General features: G+C 37.2%; 2 protein-coding genes across 3 annotated transcripts; one reads left to right on the top strand and one right to left on the bottom strand.

Moving 5' to 3' along the window:
* Positions 1 to 1,160: 1,160 nt before the first annotated feature.
* On the top strand, positions 1,161 to 9,812 carry LOC141902196 (uncharacterized). Its single transcript, XM_074789837.1, has 14 exons — positions 1,161 to 1,184; positions 1,495 to 1,549; positions 1,932 to 2,282; positions 2,640 to 2,915; positions 3,900 to 4,175; positions 4,402 to 4,677; positions 5,022 to 5,294; positions 6,114 to 6,392; positions 6,544 to 6,691; positions 6,791 to 6,849; positions 6,941 to 7,018; positions 7,272 to 7,376; positions 7,993 to 8,123; positions 8,489 to 9,812. Exons 1-14 carry the CDS (start codon positions 1,161 to 1,163, stop codon positions 8,705 to 8,707), a joined length of 2,550 nt encoding a protein of 849 aa, XP_074645938.1. The 3' UTR covers positions 8,708 to 9,812.
* Positions 9,800 to 11,878, bottom strand: LOC141902833 (nephrin-like). 2 transcript variants are annotated; one of them, XM_074790743.1, is made up of 5 exons: positions 11,643 to 11,878; positions 11,210 to 11,512; positions 10,758 to 11,084; positions 10,310 to 10,612; positions 9,800 to 10,186 (listed from the first exon to the last, which is right to left on the bottom strand). In XM_074790743.1, exons 1-5 carry the CDS (start codon positions 11,674 to 11,676, stop codon positions 9,990 to 9,992), a joined length of 1,164 nt encoding a protein of 387 aa, XP_074646844.1. In that variant the 5' UTR covers positions 11,677 to 11,878; the 3' UTR covers positions 9,800 to 9,989. The 2 variants fall into 2 exon arrangements, with proteins under 2 accessions (XP_074646844.1, XP_074646845.1); XM_074790744.1 differs by having other exon boundaries at positions 11,650 to 11,878.
* Positions 11,879 to 12,438: the final 560 nt, after the last annotated feature.

Below are 12,438 nucleotides of genomic sequence, written 5' to 3'. Positions count from 1 at the left end.
AAGTGTTTTTCTGACCTTTAGCAATCGAGTTTTATAATGAACATCATTGCGTGAATTAAAACAACGGTAAAGTAAAAGTAAAATTACGAAAACGAATTTCAAAGTAAAACGATTTACTCACGAAATGCAAACCAACACTACTATTAAGTTGAACCTTTAGATTTACTTTCAGAGGAACATTTGAAAAGAAAACATCTTTCTATTCCAACCAGGAAGTAATATACACGTACGTATAATTGACTAAGTAGGGTGGTATATATATTGTGAAAACACGAATCCGGTTATGAAGTAATATGCAGTTGAGATATGAGTATGAATTTGTGACCGGGCGCTGTATTCGTACGTAACTCAAAGAAAACAACGATATGTACGTAATTAATGTATAAATATGCTGCCTGGATGCATTACCACTGACCTGTAGATATCATACCATTATTAAAATCATATTTACCAATTGAGATGAAATTGACCTGAAACTGAATTTAAAACACCAACATTTTATGAAGCTTTCTCATTACACTTTCGTACCACCAAAAATCACTTTTGCTATAAACTGAAATCATCAGCACACTTCCAAAAATGATTCTACAAACATCACTGTAGGAACGACGGTGAATGGCAGGATGCCTCCCAGATGGAAAATAGAATAGTGCTCATGAACGAAAGTCTTTTTTGTAACAAGAATGGTTCCCGCAGAAACCGGTATAAACAATCATGTTTAGTATCGAAATTCATTTATTTCGAAATTCAGCTTTTACACAAAATAAACCTATTGCGCGGGTATTTCCCATTTTTCAAACAATAGTGCAGTTTGAATAGCCTTTATGAAATATACTAGAACTAGGTATAGATCGTATAGTATCGCAAATTGAAAGAATTTCAACACTAGCAGTACCTTAATGCACCGTATAATGTGACCAGGAAGTGAAAGAGTTTTAGAAATCTCAATTTGGATTGAATTTCTCCGACGTATTGATAGGTTACGCAATTCCTTCCAAGATAGATATTGTTTTAGCTAAGGCTTAGATTTGGCATAAGCTTTTAAAAAGGCATAGTCTCCGTGTTCCAAGGGAGTGATTGGCGATCATTGAAAAACTCAACAACGACTTCTCCTTTTCAAGCAATCGACTTCGTTTGACCACGAGGAAATTTGGAAAAAAATGAACATTCAACGCGTCAACAAAGTGAGTACGAACATGTACATATTTTCTGAAATTACTGTAGGAAATGCACGTATCTCTATGGATGAAATTATATCTGGGAAAACACTGCACTTGGCCCACTCTGCTCGTATTTCTGGATACATCCCTAATATATTTGATTTTATCAAAGAGCACTCTAAATGACGATCAGACTCTCTTCGTTTTAGAGTCCATGATAAAAACTAGAGGTTTTCTACGATGTAATGGAAACGAACAAATCAGACGTCAATGAATTAATTCGGAAATAAAACAAAAACGGTGACGTAAAACGGTTGTAATTTTGTTTTTTCAGAATGTATTGTGGTTCGTGTTTGCGATTGTTATCCTCACATTTAAATGTGTAGCAGGTAAAAAACTCATTTAAACCAAGACATGAAATTAATGAAATTTTTATAGAATTGTAGTTCGTCTCTGCTTTTAGCCAATGAAAATGTTTTCGACGAGTTAATGTTCATTTAATTAAGTTGTACATACATTTCAATTACTTAATTGATCATTTTATGTGTTGGGACCTTTCCACTATTTATAGGGGGTTTTCCGATAAATCCCTTGACAGATTGACCATAACGGCCAATATTTTCAAGAAAATATTTTCATGAAATTTGATGATGCCATTCGGTGATCGAGTTTGAAATGGAATTTGAAGAAAATTTTGTGCATAAAAAAAAATCAAATGGAAGATTTTAATTGCGCTATTATTGGATTTAACGGTAATTGAAATATTTTCAGGGCAGCAGCTGAACTGTATAGTCGCAGCGGATACGAGACTCACGGTGGTTGTAACACCGGCAGTAGTAAAACTAGGTGGCACCACTGTCGTTCAATGTCAGGTTGCACCACCCAGTAAAAATTTCTGCGATTTCAGAATAACATTGGGTAGCCGTTCGAAACAGCAATCGTTTGACAAGACAAACTGTCATCGTGGAACTATCAGTGAACCCCGGTACACTGGACTATGTGACGTCACAGCTGGACGTTATGGTTTACGTATCGAAAGTGTACAGATGTCTGATGCTGGGACATGGTCATGTGACTACATGAACGCTTTCCCAAATAGTAAAACAGAAATTACTGTAGTAGGTGAGAATGAAAAATAATCGTATAAGAATATCTCGTTTATCTAATCGTAATCACTTATTAAAAAATGCTTGTAAAACTGTATTCGCCGTTTGTTCTTGAGTTATTCTGTAATCAATGTGTGTTCTATTTCAAGAATGATCACTTCAAAGTTTAATCTATTGAGATGTTGAAAGAACCACTTTTCCCTAATACGTAGTCAATTCATCCGTGCTGCAGTGGCACATTGTCTCATTATCCGTGATATCTGTTGATAATTTATTTCAACTTATTGCCAAAATATATAAATGAATCTATGAAACAAATGTTAAAAAGCGCCATCAAAATCTCCCATTTAACTATGTGGTTTCACATTTACAGCACCCCCGAGTGGACCAGTTCTGACATCTCAACCAAACACCGCCATCAACAACATCGTCGCAGTACAGGAGAATTCACCATTAACAATCACATGTGACGGTTCACAGCCTGGAGCTACAGGACTGACGTATAAATGGAGTGGTGTCAATCCATCAGGACAGTCTAATAATAAACTCAGTTTTAGAAGAATCAGTAAAACTGATTCAGGTGTTTATACGTGTAACGTATTGAATACATATGGATCAGTTACTGGTAATATTACTATCGATGTTCTATGTAAGTACTTCATAAACACGCGTTATTTTTATAATCCTTTAATTTTAACCTATGGATTATATTTTACTATTCATACGAGTCATATCAGTTTGTAATAGAAATTTGAGCACGAAAGAATTCATTTATCAAATCAAGGCGTGTATATAAATTTAGATATAAAAAATGTTTGTACCTGAATTTCTGTGTCGAATGCCGAAGAAAACGCTTTGTACGTAGTTTGCTAGACTTAGGAAGTCTGCACATTAGGTCGACTGATGTTAAAATTTCAGATTCTCTCCTTATCAAAATATATTTTTGTGACTTGGAGCTAGATTATGGTCGCGGTCATGATGAGGATCGATTATATATAGTTAGAATACGAGAAAATGTGAATTTAAACGCGTTGAACAGAAATTCAACCGCTGTAAATTCTATGACTGAATAAAAAGATGTGGCAGTTAAAATATCACGCGGGTAATATTTGAATCATGGCGGGGCAGATGCTCAAAGGTTGGTTAAGTCAAAAAGCGGATGAATAAATTACCCACTGTAGTTTTGGTTATCGCCATGTCAGTTATCTCCGGGTTTCGACTCACACCAACCTTCGAACAGCTGCTCCCTACTGGAAATCACCGGGCGCTGATACATAATGACCTTAAGACCCCCCATACATATTCACTTCAATTCTCTGTCTTTCTTAACAGTCGATATTCATCTGATCATGGACTTCAAAGCAAATTTTCCTTTTAGAGTTCATGATCTAGTTTGCCTCTGCTTGAAGTATATTCGTAACGATGATGATCGGGTGGGGCGGCTTTCGAAATAATGCGGCATTACCGAAATGATGAACACTTACAGGAAATTTGTCTCACAAATTCATTTTTTTCATTTGGACATTATTTATACATTTTACTTGTATATTGATGTCTCATATTCAGTTGAATAGAATAGATAAATGATAAATAGTACAATTGCAATAATAGAACTAGTACTTATTTATTTCAGACCCACCAAGTAGTGTTATATTACAAGGACCGACGTCACCCGTTCAGGAATCAACATCTGTTGACTTAACGTGTACAGCTACAGGGGGTAACCCGGTACCGAACCTCGCCATAACTAAAACAGCAGGGGGCAGCACTGTGAAACAGGGAGTTAGTCCTCTAACATATTCAACATCCGCCACTAAAACAGATAACCAGGCAGAATATCAATGTACAGCTACTGGGGCTGGTATACCAACACCAATGATTTCTAATAAAGTTAAATTAACCGTCAACTGTAAGTATTGCAGATAGTTTACTAATTACTCATTATTCTCATGAAATGATAGTTTTTCAAGAAGTCAAATTAATAGTTCTAACTGATGGATTAAAACGGAAGACAACGTATATAGACAATTTGATAATATATTTGAGATGATAACATTGATGTCCATCAAATCATTACTTTCATGCAATGTGAATGTAGCACTGAAAGAAAGATTTTCAATGTAATTGTTTTACAGACCCCGCCGATTCTGTTTCACTGATTCCAGTAAAGTCTGTAGTTACAGAAGGCAATTCAATTCGGTTAAACTGTACAGCAACTGGTGGAAACCCTACTAGATACAATTACATCTGGAAATTCTCGACTGTTTCGGGTGTCTGGAAATCCATAGGATCTACGAATGGCATTCTTGCTCTAGACAATTTATCAAAAGCTGATTCAGGACGATACAGATGTAATGCGACAAATGTAGGGGGTTCTACTCTCAGTAATATCTCAATTGTCGATGTCCAATGTAAGTAACCAACCTACACAGTGCCACACCTGTATTGTATTCGACACGCTGGTCGGTTGAATGCACAGTTGTTTGATATATTTCCGCCTCATCTGAATCCAGTTTCACATATTCCGATCAAAAATTTGACGTGGCGAACTGTAGGCTTACGCAATTTTTGGCATCAGATCGCTAATGCGGAACTGAATCGAAATTCATAATAAGTGCCTTCTTTTCGCAGGTTTTTTGCTCCAACGATTTTTATATGCCATTGTTTATTCGAAGATGAAAAAAAGAAATATAAGATTTCAAGAAATTGTAAACACTAGACTAAGTATCACCTAACATTTTCTTCTTTTTAATAGATGCTCCAAGTCTTATCGGGCAAATCGAAACCGTCGCCGCAAAAGTGGGAGAAAATGCTGAATTTGCGATAAACTACAATGCGAATCCATCAGCGACAACTTTAAATTGCAGCCATAATTCAACAAATGCGGAATATGTGATCAACAATACCAGTTTAACGCAGTGGGATGTCATCATACAATCAGTTCAGGCGTCTGATTATGGATCCTTTTCGTGTAAACTCAATAATACAATTGGTAGCATAAAGATTACACTGAAACTCACACGGGCTGGTAAGTCCCGCGGTATATAACCAAAACAAAACTTTTTTTTTAAATACGAAGTTCCTATTTTTTTCGAACATTCTTAGTGATTGCTTATCAATGTCTATATGAAGCATATGATACCGGCCAATATTAAAATTGAAACAAAGTCCCTTCTTGAAATGAGTTGATAGAATGCCTATTTCTGGTAGAGTATATTATATTTGATTAATTTTTCGTCCATTTGTTAATTCATTTTCATCACGATCGGTTTTTGGAAAAGGGCCCCACCCAGAAGGAATTCCTGTTGCTTTCCAGTTACTATGTGTTTTGCTACCAACTGGAAAATGCAACGTCCATCCCAACCAATCACGCTATTCCTATTAACCGTTCTTGTGTATTCTGGTTGTTTAGGGACCTCCGAAAACTCCGTCAAATCTGACGGTTATTGCAAAAACAGCGGTATCTGTGACGCTGAGTTGGGTGTCTGAATTTGCGGGTGGCTCCGAACAAACGTTCACCGTCATTTACAGGGCTTCTGATTCTACGCGATTCGCGAATTAAGCTGAAATGTCCGATCCCGGTTATAGGAAACTGAATTAGGATTCGGTATTCATTGCGACACGTCCAAGCCTTATCCTACTATAATGCTTGATGATAATTTCACTCGGATATTTATAATGGTAGCTGTTGTTAGTTATTACTTCGAAAGACCGGTGTTATAGACCTATAGCCGAAACAGGATTAGCATTGGCCGCATCTCGATTCGTCTTATCTAAATAAATGATAGGCATTCGTGAGTGTTATAAGAAAAATACTGTCAAACCCATATATTTATCTCATTTCCAGCTATTCCAAGTGCTATAAATACGGCGTTGAAACAAGCCACGATATTTCGAGAAGGAAATCTTGTCCTGGTGAAATTATCCTCGTTTCCGTCGAAGTACAGCGTCTACGTGGAATACTGTACGAAAGATACGAACCAATGTACATCTACCAAAGCGATAGAAACTACTGGCGGCGCAATTGCTATAACGATTAAAATTGAACCCGATCAAGCATACAGTTACAAACTGATTGTGTCTGAGGGAAGTGACGTCATTGCGAGCCAGCAGATTGAAATTCCAGGTATATGTAGGCTGTGGTTAGTGTCGAGCGATCCTTTTCGTGTCTACTAGACCCTGACCCGATGATTGTTAGATCGTTTTGGTTTTTTTCTCATAAAAATGTCTTGGATGAAATCGTGGTCTAATTCCTCATTTTTTGTCTATCCTCTAAGTTACTCCTACTATCACCAATATTGGATTGATCGGAGGTGTTGTTGTGGGTGTATTGTTGGTCACCATCATCGTCATTGTGTTCGTGTTCCTGTTCGTGAAATGGCGTCGAGACGGTCAATGGATCTGGACAAAAAATCGCGCGCAAAGGTTGATATTTCATAAAATTACTAGTAATTTCCTTTCCTATTCGATCTGCTAAACTTAATGTCAGTAGATTCCAATCTGATCCGCCATATTTGTTTACAGTTCGGCTTCAGTCCCTTCTCCAAATACCGATACCGATGGACATATATTCGGGCCTGCAGGTAAGATTTGCCATTTCGAATAGCTCTCACCTCTACTAATGCATTTTCCATATGAAATTTTTCCAATATTTTGTTTTTTTTTCCGTGTTAGGCGACGTATACGCGCAAGTCAACAAAAAACCTAAAAGTCGACCGACAGCTAACGATAATCACGTCACTACCAATGACGGTAATATTACAATGTTGTTCACTCGTTAGGGTATTCATGTGCGGCCTGGAGTCACCCGCCTTCTGTATTTTTGGAGTGTGAAGCTGTGTAAAGTTTCAAATGTTTGAGCGAGGAGGGTAGGTCTAGGTTGTAGATGAATATTCCGATAACAATTTACTGTGCTTGGTTCAAATTCGATCGCTTGCCCGGTTACGCGAAAATGACAACACAGATTACGTTCCTTAGATTTTTACGTGCCGTATTTTTTCATCAGGTTCGGTGGATAATGCAGAACCTTTGTACGCGCAAGTCGATAAAAATAAAAAACGTGATGGCAAGAAGGCGAAAAACCCCCAGAAGAATATCCTATTCGAAAATGGTGAGTTCGAAACTTTTATTCCCTCGACCCACTGAGCGCCATGCAGTGCATCATCAACGGGTTCGATGTTTGTTTTTCCAATGGGGAGAGACCAGAGAAGAATCTGCGACCAAGAAACTCTGTCGCCACCAGAGTTCGAAACCGATTCAAATGAGAAAGATAGGTACTTCGTTATATCCCCGATGCGCGATTAAACCGTAAATTATGTTTCTAAAATCGTAATTGGAAATATATACTCAAATGTTCCAGGCATATTGTGCCTGCGGTTCCCGATTTCCCAATGCATACAGTGACAACATCCAAATTCCTTCATGTCGTCATCAATCGTTTTCTAGCGTTTGAATGTACACTCAGGAAATTATGCTTCAAAACGATGATCCAATCTGTAGTAGCCGTTGGGCAGAACCCATTTCCGTGCAAGGATGTATACGTATGATTGATCGTTTGATATATTCATTTTCAAACAACTTGGTTAAATTTCCGTTACAAAATATATATAATGATCTTTGAACGACGAGCTTTGATTTTCAGAGAAGGAATTAAGCGAACTGCATGTTTTATGGATCGTTACACGGGTTGTATATTGAATTCGCAGAATGTTTTCGCATATTTCCAGACGTAAATCCCTATCAAATAGTCGGTGACGAAGAGAATCCTTATCACCCAGACGTCGATGACGATAACGATGAGGAAATCCAGAAGTTCGCAATCTGTGTTGTCGACAATCCAGCTTATATTGTTGATGAGGTAGATATTAATCAATATCTTATTATTCACGGCTATTTCTATTTCATACAGTTTTATTTTTTGCAACATTGACTCCAGTTTCGTAGTTTTTAGTTAGATTTTTGCTCAGTAGTCAAATCATGTAGAACTGGATCCTTGCAGTACATATCAAACAGCAGTAAAAGAAACTTCTTTGATTTTTTGACTTGTTGATTAAAACATTCAGTCCTTGACGACTCCATTTTTGAAACGGCATTTTACTATCGCCAAAAACCAACAAAGTAGTTCTACTTGGAATACATTAGTTAAAACCAAACTTGTAGCAAAATCTGCATTATTCAGAAAATGCTAAAAAGCCAATTCATTTCTTATCATATTCAATTTAGAAAAAAGAACCGATCTATCTACACGTCGTTAACAACATCGGACATCAAGCGCCCCCTAGTGTATTCATCGGTGATTTCGATGATTTTTCGACGTACTCAGAACTCGGTCGCGTCGTTGAGCCGCAAGTTCAAGCTGAACTCGTCGCTCGTTTGGAAGCAGAAGAGGCCGAACGACGCAAACAACGCGAAGAACTCGAGAAGCAGAAAAAGAGTTACTGATCGTCGATTATTGTCCTTTCCACTGTGTTCAGTCTGGGAGTAATTCATCAGATTTATCCGAGGTTTAGTTAAGTGAGGTCTGTGGATTGTAGGTATAACCATGCTATCACTGATATCATAAGACTGACGAGGTTACGGCAGGGGTTTTTCTCAGGCCTCGATCACATGCTTCGTTCTCAGAACCAACCTTGATCCCATGCTCAATCTGTCCCTAGCATAATCTCAATATCTAACAGAGCGATTTCCGGATCCGGCTCTACAGTTCTCATTTCAAATAATAAGCTCAAAATTAAACCGAAATTAATCGTGTCGAAGAAGTTTATTTACTAATGTACGTCCTATCAAGGTAAACATTTGGTGGAGGTTTTTTATATGGCTATCGTTGTTTTTCACAATTATTTATGCCGTTATGTAAATTGTATAAGTGTATTCTGTACGAGTAATTTGTATGTTACATTGGTCTAATATTAGTGTTTAACCCACTTTGAAGGACGCGTTGCTCAATCTATTGCCGCATAAGCTTACCCTTGAATATTTTACATTTTTTTCAAACAAAATTAGTTTGTAATGAATTTTCTCGTGTACGAATATTGCTATTTTCCCTGTCTCATTGACTTAGAAGGTGATTGACTCGAAGCAGCGAGGTGATGGGTTCGAACCCTAGTGAAACTGCGCTACTCTTATAAGGGAAGTGCCATCAATTAACATCTTTCATCCACTTAATACCCTCTGATGACGTAATCTCAAAGCGTGTATTTTCAAGTGATTCGGTGATAAACAGCTCAAATTTGATGACGACGTGATATATATTCAACGTCAGTTCTGAAGATGTCATTTATACTGGGATTTAGGCGGCAGATTATATTGTTGTAGCAGTTCTAAATGGACATTTCTAATTACTCACAATATTACAATACATTTTATCGGTAAATGATGAATATTACAAAACATTTTACCGGTAAATGATGAATATTACAATACATTTCACCGGTTAATGAACAAGTATCATTTGCAATGTCAACGTTACGTAGAGTTTTCTATTGACAATACATAATAAATTCTAATGAACTACTATTCTACATTTATATTCTGTACTGCACACGTGCGTGTTTGTTTCTTTTCTGATTTTTCCACTAGATTATGAACAGAAACATATATACATCATTCTTATCGCTATTCAAGCCTCGCAGTTCCAACCTGGATCCATCTGGCTTTGATAACTGTTGTAACGGTTACACATTCTGTACTTTTGTGTACTTTTTCATTGATGATGTTATGAATATCAATAAATACCACTAAATAAGTAAACTGAGACCGAAACGCAAATAAATACGAAGCATATCATTGCCCCAGAGCTGTTTGTCCAGACAATGCTTGACACCGGGTTTCTGGGGTCAGTTGTAGACGTCAGAGTTTTTGATGTACCTTGAACAACTGGACCGTTTGGAATTTCAGTCGGTGTCATTGACTTTGGTGGAACTTCAAATAAACATTGAAATATGCGCTTCTTATTTCATAAGACTTTCAGGGAAAACGAATGAAGGTGAAAAAAAAAATCTGAAACGTGATTTCGTATCCGAGGAGGAAGTAATTTATACTTACAGTGAACAGTAATCGCTGTATCATTGTAAAGATTTCCAGTTTGACATTTGTATCGAGCTTGATTCATAGTTTTAGTTGCAGTAATAGATAATGTACTAGTAGCCACAAACCCGTGATTGGCTGAACTAGTTTGACTCGTAGCTGGTTGAGAGTCAAGTAGTGTCCATGTTGTAGAGGAATATGTGAACCACTGAATCTGTACAGCCGGGTTTGACGAGTCAGTTTTACACTCTATCTGTTGAATATCGTTTACTGATACATGATCTGCTGGTTTCTTCGCCATTGTTAGAGTTGTTGCTTGAACTAAAACGATTAATTCATTCCCAATGATGTTGCTATTATTGATAATTCCTTCAGCAAAATTGGTCAAGACCCAATCATATGAACCATGGAAATGCAGACTTTCCGACTTTTTAACAAAACATAACGTGCGCTATTTTACACTTACACGATATAGACAATGTCGTGGAGTTGGTGACACCATTGACAGGTTGACTGCTCTGATAAGCTGTACATCTATATTGTCTTCCATTTTTATTCTTATCAGTTGGTACTACTAGACTACTAGTAGATATCTGTCCACTGTGAGATCCGGGTTTATGATTTACTGCTGGGTTGGGTGAAATATGTATCCACGTTGTCGCCCCGGAGCTGCACGCCCAGACAATTACAGACACCGGGTTACTGGAGTCAGTTGTACACGTAAGAGTTTTTGATGTACCTTGAACAACTGGACCGTTTGGAATTTCAGTCAGTGTCATTGACTCTGGTGGAACTATTAAAAAAAAAAAACATTGTAATATGCGCTTCTTGTTTCATAAGACTTTCAGGGAAAACAAACGAATATAAAAAAATCTGAAACGTGATTTCGTATCCAAGGAAGAAGTTATCTATACTTACAATAAACGGTAATTGTTGTATCATTGTAAAGATTACCAGTTTGACATCTGTATCGAGCTTGATTCATGGTTTTAGCTGCAGTAACAGATAATGTACTAGTAGCCATAAACCCGTGATAGGCTGCACTAGTTTGACTCGTAGCTGGTTGAGGGTCAAGTAGTGTCCATGTTGTAGAAGAATATTTGAACCACTGAATCTGTACAGCCGGGTTTGACGAGTCAGTTTTACACTCTACCTGTTGATTATCGTTTACTAATACATAATCTGCCGGTTTCTTCACCATTGTCAGTGATGTTGCTTGAACTAAAAGATTTAACTATTGTTGTCAATATTGTTAAAATCTGTGGATATTGGCGAAACAAAATTTAGTCAAAACCAGAATCACATTAACTTCATGAGTATAAGGAGTAATGTATCTATCTACAATACTTACAGTTGACAGTTAATCTAAGTTTATCAGAAATCATTGGTGTTGGTATACCAGCCCCAGTAGATGTACATTGATATTCTGCCTGGTTATCTGTTTTAGTGACGGATGTTGAATATGTTAGAAGACTAACTCCCTGTTTTACAGTGCTGCCCCTGGTGTTCTAGTTATGGCGAGGTTTGGTTCCGGGTTACCCCCTGTAGCTGCACACGTTAAGTCAACGGATGAGCACCCCAGCCAATCATCATCGTGACGAATAGACTAGATGCAGAGTAGAATCAGATGAATAGCGAACGGTTAAAAGACCGTCAGTTAAATGGAATATATATGTCTGGATCGTCTTTGCGCCTGATCATGATTGTCGCCAAAAAACATCTTTTGATGAGGATAAATACTAAGACTTCAACTTCGATATTGGTGCACTTCGTAATAACGGCAATGCCTGCGTTATGTGTCCTTCTACCAAAATCGATAACCCTTAGATTTGATAAATGAACTCTATTTTTAACAAATTGCAATTACGAACTGCGTGATATGAAAACGCCTAGTATGTAATGTTTTTCTGACGTTAGACAAAATAGAATTATACATTTTACACAACATTATTATCTATTATCAATGTTTGTTTAAAGGTGTCTGATGTTTTATCGTAAACATAAATCATGTGGCAGGGGACAAAAATTTCAAATGTGACAATCAGTGGTGAATTGACGAAGATTTGAAATGTGATAATGTTGATCAGTGCGAAAAAATTTCAAATTTGGCGATCAGTGGTGAATTGATGAAAATTTGAAATGTGATA

This window comes from Tubulanus polymorphus, chromosome 3 (genome assembly GCF_964204645.1).
Source record: "Tubulanus polymorphus chromosome 3, tnTubPoly1.2, whole genome shotgun sequence".
Lineage (NCBI taxonomy): Eukaryota > Metazoa > Nemertea > Palaeonemertea > Tubulaniformes > Tubulanidae > Tubulanus > Tubulanus polymorphus.
The sequence above is the reverse complement of the archived record's forward strand: the minus strand, read 5'-3'. Positions and strand labels throughout refer to the sequence as shown.